Source organism: Ornithorhynchus anatinus, chromosome 18 (genome assembly GCF_004115215.2).
Source record: "Ornithorhynchus anatinus isolate Pmale09 chromosome 18, mOrnAna1.pri.v4, whole genome shotgun sequence".
Classification (NCBI taxonomy): Eukaryota; Metazoa; Chordata; class Mammalia; order Monotremata; family Ornithorhynchidae; genus Ornithorhynchus; species Ornithorhynchus anatinus.
The window spans coordinates 9,264,142-9,287,819 of NC_041745.1; the positions used below are offsets into that span (position 1 = coordinate 9,264,142).

General features: G+C 43.6%; 1 protein-coding gene across 3 annotated transcripts; it reads left to right on the forward strand.

The window, feature by feature from the left end:
* Positions 1-1,608: 1,608 nt before the first annotated feature.
* LOC100077967 (norrin cystine knot growth factor NDP) lies at positions 1,609-22,445 on the forward strand. 3 transcript variants are annotated; one of them, XM_007667233.3, is made up of 4 exons: positions 1,609-1,744; positions 1,834-1,943; positions 15,109-15,483; positions 20,985-22,445. In XM_007667233.3, the coding sequence occupies exons 3-4, from the start codon at positions 15,310-15,312 to the stop codon at positions 21,210-21,212; spliced, it is 402 nt and encodes a 133-aa protein (XP_007665423.1). In that variant the 5' UTR covers positions 1,609-1,744; positions 1,834-1,943; positions 15,109-15,309; the 3' UTR covers positions 21,213-22,445. The 3 variants fall into 3 exon arrangements, with proteins under 3 accessions (XP_007665423.1, XP_028938959.1, XP_039770625.1); XM_029083126.2 differs by lacking the exon at positions 1,609-1,744 and having other exon boundaries at positions 1,753-1,943; XM_039914691.1 differs by lacking the exons at positions 1,609-1,744; positions 1,834-1,943 and adding an exon at positions 11,827-12,334.
* Positions 22,446-23,678: the final 1,233 nt, after the last annotated feature.

The following is a 23,678-nucleotide window of genomic DNA, read 5'->3' on the forward strand; positions in this document are numbered from 1 at the left end:
GATAGGTACATCAAGTAGTACATGCATCTTTGTCAACCTGGATTTTTTTGACCACTTTTGGGGAACTTAAGCAAATGGAATTTGATTGAGGAATCACTGTAGATGCCTCATTTAAGCTTTCCTGATCTGGGATTGGGTTTGTCGTGGAGCCATTTGCTCTTGCTTGGAGGACTTGGTTCGAGTATATATGAATTTCATCTCCCTCGCCCTTTCCCCCTCAAATTGAACCACGGTAGCATGTGACTCTGCCTCCTCCCCACCCACCCCTTTTCCTGCAAAGAGGCACAAAAATAAAAGCTACAGGCCGGTTGCCTGTTTAAAGAGTGACGACAGGTTTGGAAAAATACAGCCAGTCCTCCCCTTGACAAGCTGAGAGACAGAGAGCCTGGGGCCTAGTTGGGAAGAACACAAGCCTCTGTCTAGAAAGAGGTGGCAGATGGCAGGATTCTCCATCGACAACTGACCAATTGGAGGAATGGGGGTGGGGTGGGGGGAGGGGGTGGCATCTGGGATGGAGTCCCTGATTTTTTCCTCTCAATCAATTTGCATTAACAGGAAATCGCTTGAGGACTGACACTCCGCCAACCCCTCAGATCTGGAAAATCCCCAAACTGAATCGCTTCTCTCCTTTCCCACCCATCCATCCTTCTGCAGGGGAGGTGGACTGACAGAGAAGATGGTCTGAGCGGGAGAGAGGAACTCCGTTTTTTAATATAACAAGTGAAAATGTGGACCTAAACCAAATTCTGAGCTGGCCCAATTGGTTTATTTTCCAGCCAAATGTAATTCTCCAATTGATCCAAAGAATATATTCCTTATTGTTTCCGTGATGCTTACTCAGCTACAAGCCGCCCCCTCTTTTAGATTATTCTATTTTTAAGGTGCAATTTCCATCTGCTTTTTGATCTTACAGCTCATAAGACGTTTAGCCAATAATATCATCCATCAAGGGCCAGTTCCGTTAATCTCTTTGAACCTAGGACTGTCTGTCTAGTCAGGGCTTCTGATTAGCGGCGGTTTGGAGCCATTTCTCTCCGTTTCTGAGAGAAAAGATATGAACAAAGGAACGATTCAGAGCTTTTTTTGAAAACATTAATGATCGCTAATAAGCGATAAAGAGGTGCTGGGCAACAGCTGTATCAAATAACTTTATTTTGAATCCTATCCCTCCCTTTGCTCAAATGAAACCTCAGATAACATGGAAAGTCAACGATATGGGGCATATGGCTGAATGAATGAACTATCTTGCTTGACAGCTCTAAAAAAACTCAGCCCTTGAGAGATATTACAATATGCCCCTGATTTCTATTAGTTTTCAGATGTTTCTTCAAAGTCCAACAATAATGTATTCAGACAGTGAAAGGTTAAATGACCTTTAACTTTTTTCCATGCTCAAGTGACAATCTTATTTTACTCCTCTGAGAATGAACATCTTTCTTGCAATCACACGTTTGCAAGGGAATTCAATTCAGACCACTCCCTCCACTGCTTCTTATACTCCAACAGTCTCCCTTTTACAGCATGTTGTTTTAAGAGATGCATTTATTCTTATTTTCTGGAGTTGCGCTTAGGGGTCTCTGGGGACGGCACTGGGGTGGTGGGTAGTGTTTAGTGATTTCTCAGATAACAGCTTCACATTTCGGTGGAATTTCTATTTGCCAGTGAGCTGCTGCCGCCACTAGCCTGATTGATATATGACTGCAATGGCACTTTTCCATTTGACATTCTCTCTCCCTCAGTGCCTGTGAGTATGTGTGTGTGTGTGTGTGTGTGTGTGTGTGTGTGTGGCTTAAACAACAGCTCTAACTTTTTTGTGTGTTGCAAATATAAAAGGCAAGCCATGTGACAGAGGGACAGAAGAACAAAAGCATTTGGAAGTAACGGGACCTCTTTCAAGCTCTCAGAAGAGTCCAAGAAGAAAGAAGCACCGTATTTTCCCCAAGGTAAGCAATAAAATAAGAGCTTACTGCGTTTTGAAGGCTATTTCTCTTTTCAAATGGAGCATTTGATCGTTCTTTCAGTTAGAGGCATGCTAAGTACCATGGTCTAATTTAATTTGTATCACTTTAGAAAAACCTTGGATTAAAATTCTTTGCATCTTATCGTTATTTTAATATTTTAAAATTACATGTCTTTGGAAGCTTATACCAGATCAGTGCCAAGCTATGTCCCAGAGCCTGGGATCTCAGGGACCTTATCTTTCATTTTTGGCTCCCTCCCTTTGTGTTTTTACCTGCAATTTTATAATCGATCATGTGAAAGGGAATAAACAACACTGCTCCTCCAGCAAGAATTCAGAAAAAGAACCTCAGTCATTTTCTGCACTGTCTTTGTCCTGCTAGAATGGGAGTTCTATTGATGTAGGCAAGTCTCCTAGTTTTGTAAAGAATTGTTTACTTTTATTACTACTAACACAAGCTGCTGTCTTCTTGCCAGTTATTTGCCGAGTGCCTAGCATAATCTGAAACACAACAGGCCATGTTTATTTCTAGAAGTACTTTTAATTTGTCCAGTGGATTAATCTTAACTTCTGGGAACACTGGCCATGATCTGAACACCACTGGTTATAGATTAAGAGGGATTTAAGATGAGACTTTGGCTAACGACTCAGAGGAAATCCACAGTGGTTGTCTTGGCTGTATCACAAAGGGTTAAATTTAGTAGGCAGTTTACCCCTTTGGCACAACCAGTCACACAGTGTGGAAGTCCAAAGAGTAAATGTGAAAGGAGGATGAATCAGTTCCTGAACCCCGTGCTGTATCTATGTGAAAGAACCTTCAAATTCTTTCTAAGGAATTTGTTTCCTTCAATATCCTGGCATCGTTGTTTTCCGGAATAAAGCTCTAAGTGGAATATCTCTCTAAGAGGCATGAGCAAAACTGTTTTCTTGTTTGGGGAAAAAGAAGAGCTTGACTGTGAGCAGAATGCTAATATGTCAGGGAGCAGTATAACTGGAGTTCATTGTAATGGATAAAATCCAAATAGAACTTGATTAAAGATGACAGACTCCTATATCTGCTAACCTTCAGGTGAATAAAAGAATTCTGGAAGACTGAAGCCAAGAAATTCCAATAGTTCATGATTAAAAATAGATGCGAATGCTTGAAAATGCCTACTTTTCTTTTTAATTTCAAAGAATTTTATATTCGAATTGTAACCAAGGGGAGATAAGTTTTGTTGATGAGGTTCAGTGGAAACTGAATGCTATCCCTGAAGCGTTCACTTGGAAATTGGGAGAAGATTTTTCCAGGGAATCAACCTGATTTCCTTCAGTTCAGCACTGCACCCTGACATGAGTTACTCTCGAGCATGCTGCCTGAGGTGGCTAAATGACTGTTTGAGAGTCAGGTCTACTACCTTACAGTATATGAAAGTACCTGCTTTATAGGTTTTTTTTTTAATCCCAATTCTCTTTAATAACTTTCCTTACAACTAGGTTGAAATGCAAATTTTGCTTTTGATGTAGATACTTTAGGAGACTAGCTTTGGGCTAGATCAGGTTTAAGATGGACCATGGAGGAAATCAAATGGATTTGGTTATGAGATTTTATAATGAATTTGGGGGGTAACAATGCTTCACTAGAGCCTTCAGCCAACAGGAATTAAATTTATGAACTCATTATTCAGGTCATTATTTTATGGTGCTAGAACACTTAGTTCTATATTTTGCCCCACTTTGTTTTAATCACATATGGCACACACGTAAGGGGAGAGTTGGCAATGGCTTATCTCCATATTAGTGTACTGGGTAACAGCAAATATGCTTCTATATCCAGTATTTCATTGGAATAAAATTCAGATTTCAAAAGTCAGTGCCAAGGATCAAGCAGGGCAGAGGAAACATTTTTACCCTTCTGCTGCTTTCCCAATAGGCTGCAAACTCATTATGGGCAGGGAATGTATCTGTTAACTCTGTTGTACTCTCCCAAGTCCTTAGTACAGTGTTCTGCACTTAGTAAGTGCTCAATAAATGGTCTTGATGATGATCAGTCATTCCTTGCTTGATTCCCAGAAAAGAATACAAATTTCACTGGGCAAACTAACTGCTAGCAGTTAAGCTTTGCACAGCAGCAGTAGAAATAGAAGTAGTAATGGTATAATAGCATTTATTGAGCACCCACTGGGTGCTCATTAAGTGCTTGGTAAAGTAATACAAAGAAGTCGTTCTCTTTCCACAAGCAGCTTAAACCTTAACAGAGGAAATGTGGAGTTATTTTCAAATCACCTCAATGGGTGATATTCATCCCACCCTGGCCCCAAAGCACTGATGTACATATCTGTAATTTATTTTAATGTCTGTCTCCCTCTAAGCTCCTTATGGGCAGGGAACGTGTCTACCAACTCTGTTGCACTGTACTCTCTCATGCATTTAGTACAGGGTTCTGCACATAGTAAGCATTCAATAAATACGATTGATTGACTGGAGGCAAATGAACTGACCCCTCCCTAACTGGGGCAGAATCTGACAACAACTCATCACCACAGAGCTGGCACCTTTGCTCCATCATTCTATGGAACAGCAGCGATTCCAGTAGGGTCCTTGAATTACTGGGGTTTCTGAGATTGGGGGAAGGAGAGGTGACACTTTTCTCCAAGGACCGCTTGCCATTTACCCCTCTCCCCAGCTCTAAGACGCCTTTCTGACCACCAGGAGCCCCAGGAATATGAGGAACTTCCTCAAAATGCTATCACAGGAACCAATCCTGTGGTGACAAATTGATTGGATGCCCTTCCCACTGGATCCCCAGCCCATACTCTCTCCTTTGATGAAAGTTGAAATAGAGGGGCCCAGTTAGGCTACTGCCATAACACCCCGTTTCCTCACAATCTATCTCCTCCCTGAGGGGGGTGGGGGAGTGGGGGATTTGGGGTAGGTGGCGAAGAACTCTCTTGTCTGGCGGCCTGACTAGGATCAGCTGTTATTTCCTTTTTATGTATGTCATTGCAGAACATATTAAAGTTTCTCAGTGGTGGCATGAATGGAATCTCTCTGATGCTCCACCTCTCCAACTTCACAGAACAATCAAGGCAAGGTTGTAAGCTTTTGAACAGCTGGCAGGCTACATAATCCTTCCTTCTTTCACATAAGCCAGTTCAGAAAAGAATGTGGTTAGCGTTGGCACTGCCACCTGCATTCAAGTTACGGTAGCCCTTTCCTCCTCCTCACGCCTCTCTCAGTGCCATAAACCCCTCCCCATCCTCCTCAGCTTAATAGTTCTTCCACTTGAGTCCTGTCTCCTCTCCACTTGTCTTCACACTCCTCAGGGTGAGCTAAATCCAGGAAGAGATGCTCACAAGTTATCCTTCTATGCCAGTACCCTTCTTGAGAGGTTTTTCTGGCACCTCCTAGTGTGACATTTTCTGCTCTGCTGAAAACCACTTAAGCCCAAAGCAGCCCCATCATTCTGTGGTCCTTTAGGCTGGGCAAGTGCAGGATTAGAGTGAATGTGAGATCTTAAGGTGGAGAAAGGGTCAGCATGCCCTGATAGGACAATTCCATCAGAGCATCAGACTGCATGAGAACTAATTCACCACCTTAACTCTGGTAAAAATAAATACAATTTCAAACTCATGTATCAGGGGTTAGTTAGGACCAGTAGCAAACATCATTCCTTGGGTCAGATACTGGTCAATCAGGGCCAGCATGGTCCCTTCTTCCCAAATCTCTCAAGGAAACACCAAATAGTAATAGTGCTAATGGTATTTGTTAAGCGCTTACTATGTGCCAAGCACTATTCTAAGCACTGGGGTAGATACAAGACAATCAGACTGTCCCACGTGGGGCTCACAGTCTTAATCCCCATTTTCCAGATGAGGTAACGGAGGCCCAGAGAAGTGAAGCGACTTGCTCAAAGTCACTCAGCTGGCAATGGCGGAGTTGGTATTAGAACCCATGATCCTTGACTCCCAAGCCCATGCTCTTTCCACTAAGCCACGTTGGGCTTGGCCAACAGATGTCTCACTGAACAGTCATCATCAACATCCGTGGTATTTGAGCGTTCACTGTGTGCAGAGCAATCATCATATTTTTTGAGTGTGCAGAGCACTGTACTAAGCACTTGGGAGAGTACAATATAACAGATATCTCTGCCCCCATGAGCTTATAGTCTAGTGGGGGAGAAAGACATTAATATAAGTAAATAATTTATGGATATGTACATGTGTGCTGTGGTCCTGGGAGGGAGGATGAAAAAAGGGAGCAATCCAGGGAGATATAGAAGGGAGTGAAAGAAATGCAAAAGCACTGTACTAAGTGGAAGAGTACTGTACTAAGCACTTGGGAGAGTACAAAGTTTTGTAGACCCATTCCCTGCCCACAACAAGCTTACAGTCTAAAGGATAACAAATCCATTGAGTGAAGGGAAATGAAACACCAAAGAATTAGCTAAACTAAAATTACGGAGACTTTAGGCATTTCTTTCCTCTGTCTCGAGTGCCAATTTTGCTTATGAGACACAAGCAGGGAAGACTAGAGCATTTGAATTTTCTATTTATGAGAATTTTACAGCCCACTCTGCTGTATCCTTAAATGAGGCGGTTCACACCCTGAGGGCTGAAAGGAATTAGACATGCAATGTGCAGGATGACTTCCCATTTCTCTTGTCCTCGGGGCCTGGATACTCTTGACTGAATTAACTGAATGTCATCAACGGAACCAAACAAAGAAAACTCAACACGGTTGAATTCAAATGAGCACTTCCCTGCTAGCTCCACCAGAAAGACACTACCACTTGCTGGACGTTCAAATGCATTATTCCACACAAGTCCCTGGAAGGATTATTCAAAGACACCCGAGGGCTTGAAGGCAGAAATAAAAATACAACCATCCTTTTGTCCACCAGTGGTTTCCTTTGGGGCTGCATTAAGAACATGTCTCTTTTCTCATCTACTTCTCCCAGTGGCAACACTCCAGCTGGGAGTATCTACCAGCTTCCAGTCAGGGTAGGCAATAAGAACAACTGTGGTATTTGTTAAGCGCTTTCTATGTGTCAAGCATTAAGACTGTGAGCCCCATGTGGCTCTATCCCAGTCTTGTATCTATCCCAGTACTAAGTAGGAGGGAGAAGAAGTACTGAATCCCCATTTTGCAGATGAAGGAACTGAGGCACAGAGAAGTGACTTGCTCAAGTCACACAGTAGACAGGAGGCAGGATTAGAACTCAGGTCCTCTGACTCCCAGGCCTGTGCTCTTTCCACTAAGCCGCAATGCTTCTCCATAAGGCAAGTGGTTCATAGGGGGATTGTACCCACAACCTTGGTGTTATTGGTGCCAAGCTCTAACCAGCATAACTAACCAGCCAGTAACCACAAACTTTTATACTGCACTTCTCCAACACGAGGAATTGGACTGGGGATTGGACAGGAGAATCTTTTCATCAACAGCATGGTGTAGTGGATAGAGCTTGGGATTCAGGCCATGGGTTCTAATCCCACTTCTACCATTTGTCTGCTTTGTGACCTTGGGCAAGTCACTTCACTTCTCTGTGCCTCACTTACCTCATGTGTAAAAAATGGGGATTAAGAGTGTGAACCTAATGTGGGACAAGGACTGTGTCCAACCCAATTAACTTGTATCTCCCCTAGAGCTCAGAACAGTGCTGGGCAGGTAGTAAACACTTAACAAGTAGCATTATTATTAATGAGAGGCATTCCACCTACTGTCCAGCTCCAATCCAAATAGAAGGTGGGGAATAGCTAGGGTTTTCTTTTTAAAAATGAGTTTTCCTAGATCTACATTCATTGGAAAGAATTTGCTGCAGAGTTGATTTCTCCAGCCCGTGGCTCTCAGTGAGGCTCCCCAGTCCACACCAACACTTCTGTGTCTTTGGCCCAGTGGGTCCTGGGGCAGGTGGCTAGACAGGCTTAGGGAGCCAGTTATGGCACATCTACTTTGGATTCCAACTTCATGCCCTGGAAGAAGTATTTGATTAGACCAAGGAGGCCGATTTGGGAAATTCAATGAATGGGGAAATTTAACATAATTGCCCCAGTAGTTGGAGTGGCCCGACTTTAGCAGGGCAGCTTGAATCGTGGCACCAACTGGGGCAGTTGGCCTATAAGCAGTTGAAACAGCATGGCACAGTGGATACAGGATGGGCCTGGGAGTCAGAAGGTCATGGGTTCTAATTCTGGTTGGACCACTTGTCTGCTGTATGACTCTGGGCAAGTCGCTTTACTTCTCTGGGGCTCAGTTACCTCACCTGAAAAATGGGGACTGAGACTGTGAGCCCCACATGGGGAAAGGGACCATGTCCAACCTGATTTGCTTGTATCCAGGAAAGGGACCATGTCCAACCTGATTTGCTTGTATCCACCCCAGCACTTGGTACACTGCCTGGCACATTGTAAGTGCTTAAAAAATACCATAATTATTATGATAACAGCTGGTGAGGAAGAAGGAGCATATCAGCCACAGTGGAAGTACCCCAGATCCTCTGCTTTTGTCTCTGATAATAATAATAATAAACAATAATAAATTAGGTATTTGTTAAGCACTTACTTTGTGCCCAACACTTTACTAAGTGCTGGGACAGATACAAAACAATCAGGTCCCACACGGGGCTCAAGTCTAAGCAGGATGATGATGATGATGTTCGTATTTGTTAAGCGCTTACTATGTGCCGAGCACTGTTCTAAGCGCTGGGGTAGACATAGGGGAATCAGGTTGTCCCACGTGGGGCTCACAGTCTTAATCCCCATTTTACAGATGAGGGAACTGAGGCACAGAGAAGTTAAGTGACTTGCCCACAGTCACACAGCCGACAAGTGGCAGAGTTGGGATTCAAACTCATGAGCCCTGACTCCAAAGCCCGTGCTCTTTCCACTGAGCCACGCTGCTTCTCCAGGAGCAGGAGAGAGGACAGGTATCGACTTCCCATTTTGCAGACAAAGGAATTGGGGCGCAGAGAAATTAAGTGACTTGCCCAAGATTACACAGCAAGTAACTGGCAGAGCCAGGATTAGAAACCAGGTTCTCAGACTCCCAGGGCTGTGCTCTTTCCACTAGATCACAATGCTTCTCAGCTGGTCTCAAAATGGCCCTAGCATGATGGGGAAGGAAATGGCTCACCTGAACACATGGGTGAGAGAGTGCCCTCTGGGAGGCAAAAGCAAAGGGGGACCACTGGGTCGCCTTTTTGAATTTATATATATATTTATATGAATATTTCAACCACTCCCTGTGAGTCAATGGTGGAAAGAGCCCAGGCTAGGAAGTCAGAAGATCTGGGTTCTAATCGTTCCTGCTCTTGTGACCCTGGGCAAGTCACTTAACTTCTCCAGGGCTCAATTTCCTCATATGTGAAAAGGGGATTAAATACCTGTTTTTCCCCCTTGGTTTGTGAGCCCAGGTGGGACTGACCCTATGTATAAACCAACTGTTTTGTTATCTACCCCAGCACTCAGCACATACAAATACCACAATTATCATTATATCATCAACTGGACTAGGAAGTTGAGTTTACATTTTCCAAGCAGTGTAAACAAGCAGCATAAAAACTAATGCCTTATTAGTAATAGCAGGAAGCACCTTTCCAATCCAGTAAACACTGTGTAACTTATTTAGGCCCTGTCCTTTGACGTCAGTATGTTTGCATCAGTAGTTTCAGGTGGAACTGGGTTTCATTGATCCCTTAAACCTGTGGATTAACAAATAATAATTCAACCCTGCATGGAAGGACTAAGATAGTTCATTATTTCATCCATGTTTCAAATGGAAGGTTGTGTAACTCTTAGGTGAGGTCCTCCCCCACTGTTTCAAAAAGATGTTGCGGAATAGAAATTTCCAACACACAGCTCCTGCAACTGAAAAGCCCACACAAACTCCTGGATGGCTTACTTGGTGCTAAGCCACAAAAGTTACCATTCACCCACTCTCAGAATTCCCTTTTGAATTCAGCAAAAAGGTGCCCAATCTGAAATTCTGTAAGATTAACTTTTCCCCATCCCAGGCAATTCCCATTGAAAGACTGAACTCTGTGGCTATTAAGGAAGTCTGCTAAATGGAGATCTCTCCTTCATTGAAATTATAGTTCTGTAGCTGAAACCACTGAAAAAGCCACTAATAGAACATTAAACATAATTCTCTCCCACATGCCACCACAATGACTCCATTCCCCCCGTGACCTTTCTCTTCTTTGCTAGGCTCTTGTCAAGGAAAAGAATGGGATCGAGATCCCGTGGGTTTGGGATCCTGTAGGACAATGACTTTCTAAGCCTTTCTTCAGTAAGGTCATGACCCTACTGAGACCCCTTACCTGGGATTCTGGATTGCTGTGTTGGGAATGGACAGAAGAGTCTCTCTCTCTCTCTCTTTTCCCCCCTACTCCAGAATTATTAATTTTGTGGAAATCTGGATCCATGGCTTTAGGATATCTACCTAGTGTCAGCGTGAAGAAATACTCTTTGTGTCTCTTTCCAGAGTCTCAACTGAGATCTATAGTCTCTTGAGACTCGGGATTTCCATGGCCTTAAATCCTCCTTGCACAATTTTTTTTTTCAATCAGGTAAAATCAGCCTACGTACACCCAAGCAATGGTCCTTTACAACAGTAATAGTCATAATGGTGATATTTGTTAAGCACCATGTGCTGAACACTGAATTAAGCACTGGGCAAGATAGAAGATAATCAGGTTGGGCAAAGTCCCTATTCCACAGGGGACTCACAGTCTAGGTGGGAGGGAGAACAAGTAGTGAACCCCCATTTTACAGATGAGGAAAGTGAGCCACAGAGAAGCTAAGTAACTTGCCCAAGGCCACACAGCAGGCAAGTGGCAGAGCAGGGATTCAAACCCATGTCTTCTGACTCTGAGCCCCATGCTCTTTCTGCCAATAAAAATGACATCCTCCCTCCTCAATACTCCTCTTCTTTACCATCATTTATTATGATGATTAATTATCTACTTTCCGTGGTAAAAGGCAGGAGCCAACCAGGAGTGTAACATGGCCACACGGGGTGCCCGTCAGGGACAGTACTCCGGGCGCCTCAGGGTCTGATATTTTTGTTTCAAGGCCTAGCCTCCCTCCCCCATGGGCTGGCACCACTGAGCTCCGTGGCCCGGAAGCATGTTCCCAGGGCAGGGAATGCAGAGGCCAGATGAGGGAGCAGGAGTCCCCCACACTGGAATCCCGAGGTTCCAGTGATCCCCTCCATCACTTCACAATGGAATTCTGCCAAATGACTTGTTTGACCTCGAGTTACGACTGGTGCCACATCTGTCATCTTACAGTAATGATAACTGTGGAATTATTTAGATGCTTACTATGTGCGAGGCACTGTAATAAGCACTGGGGTGTATACAAGCAAATCAGTTTGGACACAGTCCCTGTCCCAATGGGGGCTCACAGTCTTAATCCCCATTTTACATATGAGGGAAGTGAGGCACAGAGAAGTGACTTGACCAAGGTCACACAGCAGACAAGTGGAGGAGCTGCAATTAGAACCCATGTCCTTCTGACTCCCAGGCCTGTGCTCTACCCACTATGCTATTGTGAGAGTCATGGGTGGCCACCTTGATGGGTGTCCATAATGATGCCTTCCCTCCAAAGTGCTGAAATCCAGGATTATTTAAGAAAATAATGGTCCTTCTCATCTGCCCTCACATTGCACACCTCTAAAGTCATTCCATTTCTTTCTATATGATAGAAAACTAAAACATCCTTAAATTGCAGAGAAGTTCAAAAAGGAAGAGAAAGGAGCTCGGGAAAATACATTTTTATCTTAGTTTATATCGGTTCAGTGCTGGATGAGGAAGGGAAGACATCTGAAGACCTATTGGGATTCTGATTTCCCCTTAATTTCCCTACTGCTTTAATCAACAGCGCAAATTGACTAGCGCTTCCCGACCTGGCGACCCAGAGGGATAGGGTCTGCTCTAGGCAAGCGAATGTCATGGAGGAGAAATGAAATGTCACCTCTGAGGCAGAGGATACACCATCTGTAAAGAGAACAGGGAGCTCTGCACAGCACCTAGTTCCACCCAATGGAAGTTTTCAACATTAATCCCAAACGGACGACACCTTGGATGACAGCGAAGATGAGGCTGAGCTACGCAACGTGAAACCGCCGACAATAACAGACACAGTGGACTGCAGCTGCTGCCTTGCTCCCAAGGAAAGACTCTCCAGGCAGCCACAGTGAAGGGAACTGTTGATCCCTTCTCACAACAGCCTGGTCTTTTCATCACCTCCCCTTTCTCCCCCTTTCTCACAGGCAGTATAACAAATACTACATCTTTGCACAGAAATCACAGCACCTTCCTCTAATCAGTTTAACACCCTCATCTTGAGGGTCAAATACCACAGATGCTGGACGAGGAGCCAGCCTGACTCTACAGTAAGTTCGACTGGTCCTTGTTTTAATACAATCTCTAAAACTAAATGTTCTAATGCGACATTAAATATGAAAACCCAACTCCAAAATTCTACTGGTATATGAACTTGCCATTTTGCACAACCTTGTCTGTCACCTGGGGGAAAAAATTCCAACAGCTTTCTGAAAGCCTGTTCTTACTGACAGTTCAAACAACAAGCCCAATGTCGTCAGCTTCTGATTGTCAAAGAAGGTGCTTACCTTAAGAGTGATGGGATGTCCAGGTGTTGTCAGCTCTGGTTCAGTGCTCACTGTGCCTAGCTGTACTGTCTCTTTTTATACACTCGAACAAGCCTTTCACTTCTGAAGGTCCTAAAGAGGAAATACAACAGAGGTATTCTGTTCAGCACAGTTGGACATAAACAGTAGAGCACCATATAACAGAAATGGGAGTGTTATTGTTCACAGTGCCAGATGAACAAGCACAGGCTAACTAGGCTGTCCAAGAAGTCTCCTAAGTGAAGGGTTATTTTATTAATTTTTAAATGGTATTTGTTAAGCCTTTACTATGTGCCAGGCACTTTATTAAGCTCTGGGGCAGACACAAACTAATCAGGTTGGACACAATCCGTGTCCCACGTGGGGCTCACAGTCTTAATCCCAATCCCCATTTTACAGATGAGGTAATCAAGGCCCAGAGAAGTTAAGTGACTTGCCCAAGGTCATAACAGATAAGTGAAAGAGCTGGGATTAGAACCCAGATGTGTGCTCTGTCCACTATGTCATGCTGTTTCTATGGGGTAGTCACCCAAGTTTGACAGCATCTCCATCATGGCCACTGTTCAAGGACAAAAATAGTTATAGGTATTTCCTGGAGAGACTCTCAACCAAGAGGTGCATGCCTAGAAATAGGAGCACGAGAGGGTAGCAGAAAGTCAATTTTGGACAGGAGATTCTCTTCAGTATTACTGCCCAACCAATGGTATTAAGTGCTCACTGCGTATGGAGCACTATATCAAGCTGTTGGGAGAGTGATATAAAGTTAGAAGACAAGATTCCTACTGTCGAGAAGCATACATTCTAGCAGGAGAGGGGTGGGGTAACTAAGTGCTTATGGGGTGAGGACTCAAGTCCGAGGGGGGGAAATATGGTCAGAAAAAGAGAGTATTTAAGGAAGGCTTTTCTGAGGAATCGTGATTTCAGAAGGGCTTTGAAGATGGGGAAAGCATCAGTCTGCCAGATCTGAAGAGGGAGGGAGTTCCAGGCAGGAGGGAGGACATGAGGGTGAAGTGGACGGTGAGAGCAATGAGAAGGAGGCACAGCAAGAGAATGGTGTTGAGGAGTAAAGCGCATGGGATGTATTGTAGAGGAAGACATCCACTAGGACCCCCAACATCAATCATGGCTCCACCCAGGCCTCATGATGCTGCCTCAGAAGAGGGAATTTAAAAAAGAGAGAGAGAGAGAGCAAGGGCGAGAGAGAGAGAGAGAGAATTTGAGGGGGAAAGCTAGACTTAGATGGTGAACTCAAGGTGGGACAGGCACTGTTGGGCTAAGTAAGAGGGGGGACAGGTGAATTCCCATTTCACAGATGAGAGAACTGAGGCACATAGAAAATTGACCTTCGCTCAAGGACACATAGCAAGCAATCAACAAACACCCTTGCCGCACCAAATATCTATTCGCCCCATATGGAATAGGGACTACGTCTGCCCTGATTATCCTGTATTTACCCCAATGCATGACACATAATAAGCTCTTAAGAAGCACTATAATTATTAATGTGCACTGTCAGCTCTTTACTTTTACATACTATCACTGCACGTTCTAATAATAAAGACCAGAATTTCCAAGAAAATCTAGCCATTCTAAGTAGTGGCAACCGCTTGCTGCATTGATGTTTAGAGTCATTTCTAACTCATTTTCCTTGTTACTGCTGAATTCCAGATCATGTCAGTGGTGAGCCTATACTCCACTGACCCTCTGGGAACCCAGATTTCCACAAATGCTCAAACCACAGGGAAACTGCCGGTGTGGGACTGGGTGTGCAAATGCCAAATGCATTTCCATTAGACTTAAGGTGTTCTGGAGCAATGCTATGTATGTCAGATGTGCTTTCTAATCAGCAGAGCTAGAATTGCTTAGGGCCAATAATATGATGAGCTTTACAAGTTGGGCTCAGAGAGTGGGTAAAGGCCAAATGAAAATTCAGCATTATCAGCAGGCCAGATAGGGAATGGACAAGCACTGTGTTAGCTTCCTGTTGAGACACCCCCTCTGTTTATTAGTTGTGACCTGCAACCCCCTTACCGTTCTGGTGTCAGAAGCCGTCAGTGATGGCTTAGGGAGGAACTTGGACAGAGAGGCTCTTGGAAATAAGGACAAGACCACCCAACTCATTCTCATTTGTGGCCAAGGAGTCCATCTTTAATGAGGAGGGCAAATTATTTTCAGTCCTTGGAACCTGCATTCAGGCAATTAAAGTCAACATGTGCTTCTATTTAATCATCATACCCTTGTGTTGAAAATATGCAAAGCAAACCTCAATGAGGGCAAATACTCTAATGGGAGCCAGCCATTACAAACCTTATCATTTAAAGAGGGGATGGCCCTTAAATTAAAAAAAAATAGAAATGCCTTGAGATAATCTTCCCCATCCCATTAAAAGTGCCTACTTAGGAACCGACTTTTGGTTTCCCTAAGTGTTTCTTGGCCACCCGGAGTCCTGTGTGCCTCATTACTTGTGTCTGCTTATTTCTCAAAGTCAATCAGGAATGTAATTTACATTTTATTTCCAGCTGCCCAGGAGACATCGTGACGGATTACGAGACCGAAACTTGAAAATAAAACCCCCAGCCTACACAGGACAATGAGACCAAGGAAGCTCCGACTCGAGTTTGCATTTTCCTGGGAAAGAAAGGGGGTTCCTGAGATTTGAAGGTATTTTTTTTTAATGCTCTGCCTCCCTCTGCTGTTATTTCCGAGAAGTTGTTCCAACGATGAGAAATCATGTCCTAGCAGCAGCGATTCCTATGCTCTCCCTGCTGGCAATGATGGGAGACACAGACAGCAAAATGGACAGGACGGTGCGGACGGACGCAGATCCCGGGCAATGCATGAGGCATCACTATGTTGATTCCATCAGCCACCCATTATACAAGTGCAGTTCCAAGGTAGGTGCCGTTTAAAGATCCATCTCTGTGATCCACAATGGGAGCTATCCCCCGACAGGTCTCCATCATCTCTCTGCCTTCCCTGATCCAGGAGACTCATGGTTCTCAAGATGGCTCTCAAGATGGCTCCTTGGGAATTTGAGAAGGAGCAAGCTGGGTACCAGTTGAGCCGCTGGCTCCATCATTTTAATGATGATTGTGGTTTTTGTTAAGCAATTCCAATGTGCCAAACACTGTACAGAGAGCTAGAGTAAAGACAAAATAGTCAGGTCCCATAAGGGGCTCACAGTCTAAGTGGGAAGGAAAACAGGTATTGGATTCCCATTTTGCAGATGAGGAACAGAAGTCAATTGACTTGTGCAGGTCACACAGCAGGTAAGGAACGCAGCTGGGATTAAAACCAAGGTCTTCAGATAGTGAGGTCTGTGCTCTTACAACTAAGCCATGCCCTTTACTCATTCGCCACCGCCCCTAGCCCCACAACACTTATAAATATCTGTAATTTATATTAATATTAATATAATGTATTTATATTTACATTAACATCTGTCTTCCCCTCTAAACTGTAAGCTTGTTGTGGGCAGGGAATGTATCTATTTTTATATTGTATTCACCTAAGCGCTTAATACGGTGCTGTGCACATAGTAAGTGCTCAAATACAACTGAATGCCTCTTAAGCAGTCTTGCTTATATTCTTATGCAACAGGGAGCAGATGGCTTTAACCTAGACATTCGTAAGGCCCCATATTAAAGGGGTGTCCACTTGGACACCCCTTCTAGCTGACTAATCCACTAGATTGTAAGCACTATGAAGGCAGGGATTGTGTCTTCTTATTCTATCATACTCTTCCAACTCATAGCGCAGTGCTCTGTCCAGAGTAACTCGTCACTAAACACTACCGATGGATTGACCGACAGGAACCAATGTAGAATCTGGGAACAATTCCTCAGATTTAGGAATTGACATTTCCAGAGAATCAGCCAACCACTGAGAAGCAGCATGACCAAGTGGACAGGGCACAGACCAGGGAGTCAGAAGAACCTAGGTTCTAATCCCAGCTTTTCCACCTGCCTACTGTGTGAACCTGGGCAAGTCACTTCACTTCTCTGTGCTTCGCTTACCTCATCTGTAAAATGGGGATTAAAGACTGAGAGCCCCACGTGGGAGATGGACTGTGTCCAAACTGATTAGCTTCTATCTACCCCATTGCTTAGTACAGTGCCTGGCACACAGTAAGTACTTAAATATCAAGAAACAAAAAAACAAAAAACCCTTCAGTGCTACTTATGAAGTACCAACTGTGAAGCGCTAGGGAAAATATACTACAAATATTAATTATAATATTGAAAATAATGGTATTTAAGCCCTTACCAAGTGCCAAGCACTGCAGTAAAAACAAGATGATGATAATAATAATAAAAATAATGGAACTTGTCAAGCACTTCCCATGTGCCAGGCACTGTTCTAAGCACTGGCAAGGTAATCAGGTTGTCCCACATGGGGCTCACAGTCTTAATCTGCATTTTACAGATGAGGTAACTGAGGGGCACAGAGAAGTTAAGTGACTTGCTCAAAGTCACATAACTGAAAAGTGATGGCGCTGGGATTAGAACCCATGACCTCTGACTCCCAAGCCTGTGCTCTTTCCAGTGAGCCACGCTGCTTCTCTGTGTCGGACACAGTCCCTCTCCCTCATAGGGCTCATAGGCTGAGTAGGAGGGATAACAGGGGTTGAATCTCTGTTTGGCAGATGCGGGAACTGAGGCACAGAGAAGTTAAGTGTCTTGCCATAGGTCACAGCAGGCAAGAGGGAGAGTCAGGATTGGAACCCAGGTCCTGAATCACAGGCCCATGCTCTTTCTAATAGGCCATGTTGCTTCTCAAGACATGTACCCAGCCCTCAAGAGGTTTACAATCTAACAGGGGAGATGGACATGAGTTTCTTGAAAATTTCAGGAACAGGAAGAAGAAGAGGGGCACAAACTTTAAAGTAACAGATATAGAAACAGCAAGGCCTGATGAAGAAAAAGCGTGGGCCTAGGATTCAGGGAACCAGGGTTCTAATCCTGGCCCTGCCACTTGCCTGGGGTGTGCACTGACAAGTCACTTCTCTGTGCCTCACTTCCTTCAACTCTAAAATGGAGTTGAAATATCTGTTCTCTCTCCTACTTAGTCTGTGAGCCCCAAGTGGGACAGGGACTGTGTCCACCCTGATCAATTTGTATCTAGTTCTTAGAACAGTGCTTAATTAGAGTAAGGACTTGAATATTATATATGGTATTACATACTACATATATAGTAAATACATACTGTACACATACATATATATAGATAGATCTATAATTAAAAGCTATCGACAGATTTTCTGCAGCCCCATTTCAGCCCTTGGGTAATTCTACAGGAACCCAGAGTAATCCTGAGATTTGGGGGCTGATGGGATATTTAGCTAACCTATCACTGCCTTATGTGCATAAGCACATCTACAGACTGTTATAGTAACAGGCACATCAATGGCAGAATTGGAACTGAAACGTCTGTGCAAGGCTTTAAAGTTCACATCCATGAACCATTTCTCACTTTCAGTTTGGAAATAGTTTTCTCTGAATCTTTCTGTCTCAGGATAGAGATGATAAATTCTCTAGGAGTCTATGAATAGCAGCCACTTATGCTGGATTGATCCTATGGATTAAATGATTAGTGCTCTCTGCGGATATACTGGGATAAAATGTGCTCTTAAAATGGTGATTTTAAAACATACTTGGAATCTCCCTTAGGAATGCTCTAGAAATTGCTAATGAATGATCTTTGAGCCACTCATTATTAGAATTAATCCTAAAATTAGTTTGCTATTAATTTTTAGTTTTATCATATCTTCTGATGCTCACATTTAGCTCAAAGGATTTTTTTTGGTTGGCACTAATTCCCTTTGTCCATTATTGAGATGTGATTTGGGAAAGTTATATATTTTTCACTCTAAAAAGCTCTCCAAAGTATTTCTACTTGTACAGTTGTTTGACTTTTTTACTCAATAGCGGCTGAATTTATAAGCTTGAATTTTTGCAAGACGATGAGATTTAAGGAAATCTGAGCAAATTAAAAATAAAATGAGAAGGTTCTTTTGCAATTTTATGGCTCAGAAATAACCAGACTAAGCAAGCTTAGAGGTACATTTATTAATTTTGTTCCTCATCACCCCAGAAAAGGCAGACAGCCAAAGTGCTTTAGCAATTTCCTTCATTTTCCTTGTCTTCACAGCCTTCTTTCTTACACAAACAGACAAGGTAGAGTACATTGCCTAAGGGGATTTTGTTACAGCAAGACTCAGAAAGGGGAATTTAGAGAGAGGTCACCCTTGGAATTTATTTGGGATTTACTATGTGCCGAGGACTGTGCTCAAAACTTGGGCAGACATTAGTCAGATCAGACACACTCCCTGTATCTCAGGGGGCTCACAATTTGAGAAGGATGGAGAGCAGATATCTTATCACTGTTATTCTGATAAGGAACCTGAGGTCCAGAGAAGTGAAGTGGTTCAGTCGAGATCACAAAGCAGGCCAGGAGCAAAGCTGGGAATAGAATCTAGATTCTATTTATTTGCTATTGTTTTAATGAGATGTTCATCCCCTTGAGTCTATTTATTGCTATTGTTCTTGTCTGTCTCCCGGATTAGACTGTAAACCCATCAAAGGGCAGGGACTGTCTCTGTTACCGATTTGTACATTCCAAGTGCTTAGTACAGTGCTCTGCACATAGTAGGTGCTCAATAAATACTACTGAATGAATGAATGAATCTCCGGATTCCCAGTCTAGACAGAGAGGTGAAGAGGAAGAAGGAGAAACTATCCAGCACAGACCACATCAGTAACTGTTCTTTGGCCTTCCCCAAACTAATCTAGAGGGACCCCAAAAAGATTTAGAAAAGGAGGACTATAGAAATGCCCTCTAAAAAGTCACTGAGAAAATCTGAACAACCTCTTTTGTAAGAACCCAAATCTAAAGTAGTAAGAGATATCATACAGGATCTATCCTGGACCTAGGCTCTATTATTCAGCACCAGCAATCTTGATTTAGATGACAGAAATCTGGAATAGATGGAAAAAAAAAGAGAAAAGACTCTCTCTCTCATACACACACACACACGCACACCGCCAAATCCATGAGATATTATTGCATTTCTTCTGCCAACAAAAAAACAGCTCAGGACAGAATATTCCTGACTGCTTTTAATACTGAGAAGATCCAGTGATTCTGCCCAAGAAACCTTTTTCCCAAGTGCACTTTAAGCCTTTATAGATGAAACCTTGGGGCAATTAAGAGAATAGGAAGGACTGAACAGTTTCTATGGGGCTTTAACATGCTTGATGGTCAGTACTTAAGGATGAGGAAGTTTAGAGAAGATACATCGAAGATGCTCATGTATTTAGACTTTCTATTTGGCAGCCTGTATCTTGTAGCGATGAAAATGATAATGATGAAAATGATGAAGTGATATTAGAATCTCTTTATAGCTCCTTGTCCTAACAGTTGGAAGACATAGAATTCAGACTGTCCAATTCTACTTTTCTTGTGATTAGTTTTGAAATAGAAAAAAAAGTGTGCCATTTAGAAATTCTTTAGGCCAGACATTTCAAAGAAAAATATACCATGGATAAGCCTTGATTTTTGTTGAAGGCCAAGCATTTGGCCAACTAGAGAAACGGGAAAATCCACAAAGTTGCCCAAAATAGTAAAAACTATGTCATCTAAACACACTTGCACCCACTGAACACACACTCTGATGGCCTTTCCCTTTAATCATACCCATATCTCTCTATCCATTTTAGGATAGACATGTACCTTTAGTATACCCTCCTCGGGACCCCACTGCAGAATCCAGCTATTTCCCCACATCCCTCCTCCCATTCCTGCCCAAACTCCATAAACCAGAAATGTTTACCCACTGCCTCAGGTCCCTCTTCAACCTGGTTTCCTCCCACTTCCATCCATCCACCCTCTTCAAGATCACCATTAAACGATCCCCTTTCCAAATTTAACTGTATCTGCTCCTCAACGTCTCTTCTGCCTCTGACATTAGAGCACTTCATTCTGTGGAAACACTATCAACCCTTGGCTCTAAGAGTCCTCTCTCTTCCTACCTCTCTGACCCAACCTTCATCTTTTTTGCTGCCTTCCTTTAATTCCCTGTGAGCACCCCCTGCCTGACCTCCCTTCTCTCTTTACACCCACTCCCTTGCAGAACTCTTCCCCTTTCCCTGTCAAAATATGGCAGTGGTAGCTTACGAGAGTGCTGCATATTGTCATGCCTTTTTTATTGCTCTAGACTCCAAGCTCTTTGCAGGCAGGGAATGTGTCTGCTATATTGCCCTCTCCCAAACACTGAGCACAGGGCTCTGCCCACAGTAAGTGCTCAATAAATACGGCTGACCGATGTCTCGGGGATCCCATGCAGGGTGTGAATTTTGCTTCCGACTACAGTAACGTTCTCTGTTCACCCTTTCAGATGGTGCTGTTGGCTCGTTGCGAGGGGCGCTGCAGTCAGTCATCCCGCTCGGAGCCTTTGGTCTCCTTCAGCGCTGTCCTCAAACAGCCCTTCCGCTCCACCTGCTACTGCTGCCGGCCACAGACCTCCAAGCTGAAGGCCCTGAGGCTCCGCTGCTCCGGGGGCATGAGACTCACGGCCACCTACCGCTACATCCTCTCCTGCCACTGTGAACAGTGCAGTTCCTGAGACCTGCCCCACTATAGGCAAGGCGAGATAGACTGGTTATGGCGGCCGGGGATGCAGGATTCCTGGGACATAGAGGGAAATTTGCTGCATTCCGTTAGCATTTGACTACACCTGCCAAGGCTCCTGAAACCAGCCGGCTTTGAGAGAAAAGAGGAAGGGAATAAAGAAGCAACAACTGTTGCTCTGGTCTACACTGGTCCTGAAGATTAAAGCCTCACCAGCTTTTTAACACTGAAGTGAAAAAGATGCCAGGGAGTTGTCTTCTACTTCCCCCATCAGCCTCCCCTCAAGTTCAGTCTTCCCCTTCTCGAGCTCCCAGAGAGAAGTAGCTGATTGTATCTGTCAGCCTGTGAGAATGATGGAAAATGCTTAAGAGACTCGGTCCAAATGTGTCCCTGTAGAGACAGGCCTCAGTCATGAGGCAAAAGGAAGGGAGGGGGCAATGTGGACACTAAAATAAATGGATGCAGCTCTAGAACTGTCGACTGACAGCGGGAAGACAGTACAGAAATAGGTGGGGCCCGGATTTGGGCAGCTGTGCCCTGTATGAGAAGAAAGGCACACAACGGGTTGGAGAGAATTTAAGGAAAAAAAAATGTCTGCCATGAAATATAGACACAGTGGAAGATTCAATTGTCCGGGAGTAAGTGTTAACAACAATAAATGGGCATTGAGATGCAATAAGAGTTTGAACATCTCTGGCAGTCAACAATCCAAAACACTGTCTGGATTTTCCTCTTCACATTGTATTGGTTTTGATTGGATGCTGGTAATGGTTGCATGTTACTTCTTTCCAAACCACCAAGTTCCTGGGCCTCTACCCAGTGGCACCAACATTAAAAACAGATGAAAACTGTCAAGGAGAATTTCTTGTGAGATACTGGAAGGCCTCAAGCCAGGACGTATCCCTAAGGGCAACTGGGCTGAGTGCTATGGGCAGAATGATGCATCTGGATGGTCAAAAGCTCCATCAACTTGGCATTTGCCTGAAGAAAGTTTCAAGTGATTTCATCTTTTGTGGAATCGATGTTAAAGAATAATATTCAAAAGCCTGCACCTTATGTGCTGTATGAAAGATGTAGAAATTAGTTGCAGGGCCAAGTCAGTGTATATGTGCATGCAAATCAAAGAATTTCATGCATGATCCAAGGTGTGTATGTATTTTTCTGTAACTAGGCATTTCGGTAGCAGAAATATTGCCATGATTCACCCATCATAAAAGCCTCACTCATCTCCCTTGCAGTATGTCTTTTGCCCTCAGGAGCATTGTTATCCCCTCCCAGAGAAGGCCAACACAAGATCTGCTCAATCCCAGATTTCAAATTAAAACCAGATCTTTACCAAACCATTTTTTTCCCCCCAAACTTTCTCTGCCCTCTCTGGTTTCTGAAGATTCATTTTAAATCAGAGGCAGTTGGTGCATGCAGGGCACAGTACCAAGCACAGGAACACAATCCTTGCCCTCAAGGAATTAAAAATCTAGTGGGAAGATTTTCAATTCCTCTTTCTTGTTCCTCCATGTCACAGATCTTATAAGGCATCAGCATGGGATGACCCCTGGTTACTAAGGTCATGAGAGACAGGGAGCAGTCCCCCTGAATTTTGCCATTCCCCTCCAGACAAATGCCAAAAGCTCTATGCCACCAGAGGGTGGGGAAGCCAGTAAGGAAAGGGAATCTCAAAAATAATAATTTCAGGGCCTAAATTGGGATTCTGTTATGTTACCTAGGAATATCAACAATAACAATGCTCAGAATAGCTAGGACAAATTGAGCTTCAACAGGAGTGTGGAAATTCCTTTTGACTGACAGGCCAAGTTCCAAAGGTTACACTAGCATTGACAGCACATAAATGAATTTGAAAAATTAAGTGCAAGCTGGATGAGTCTCTAAGGAATTTACTGGCTAGATTCAGTTTGAGACAGGATTGGTCTCTTAGCTCTATCCTCTTGCCTTAAAGGCAAGAAAAGATCAAGGATTGAAGGGGAAATCTTCTCTGATTGGAGAAAATGGAGGAGGGAAATATCCAATGAATGGATGGAGACAAGAGTTTAGTGTAAAGGGAAGTTCAGTATGGTCCTTTGAGGAACCTAGGTTCAGTGGGATTCAGTAGGATTATCATGTCCCTAGTTACTGTCTCTAAGCGAGATGGGGGGGAAAAAAGGCTGGGGGTAGGGGGAGATAAAGAAAGTACAAAACACCATATATTGGGATATTGTTAGCAATGAAGAATTATTCATATTTTCCCTAAAGCTGAAAAAAAGTTTTAAGAACTTCAGGAGTCTAATACACACTGATTTAGGAGACAGGAAGAATGAATAAATATAATTGGGTCATATTAATGATGGGCTTTCTAGAAAAATTTAACTTTGCTATAACACAAAGAAATGGAAATAAGAATGTATTAAATTATCAGCCTAAAAATGAAACGTGTAGTAACATTCTAAATGCTATGCTGGAACGGGAA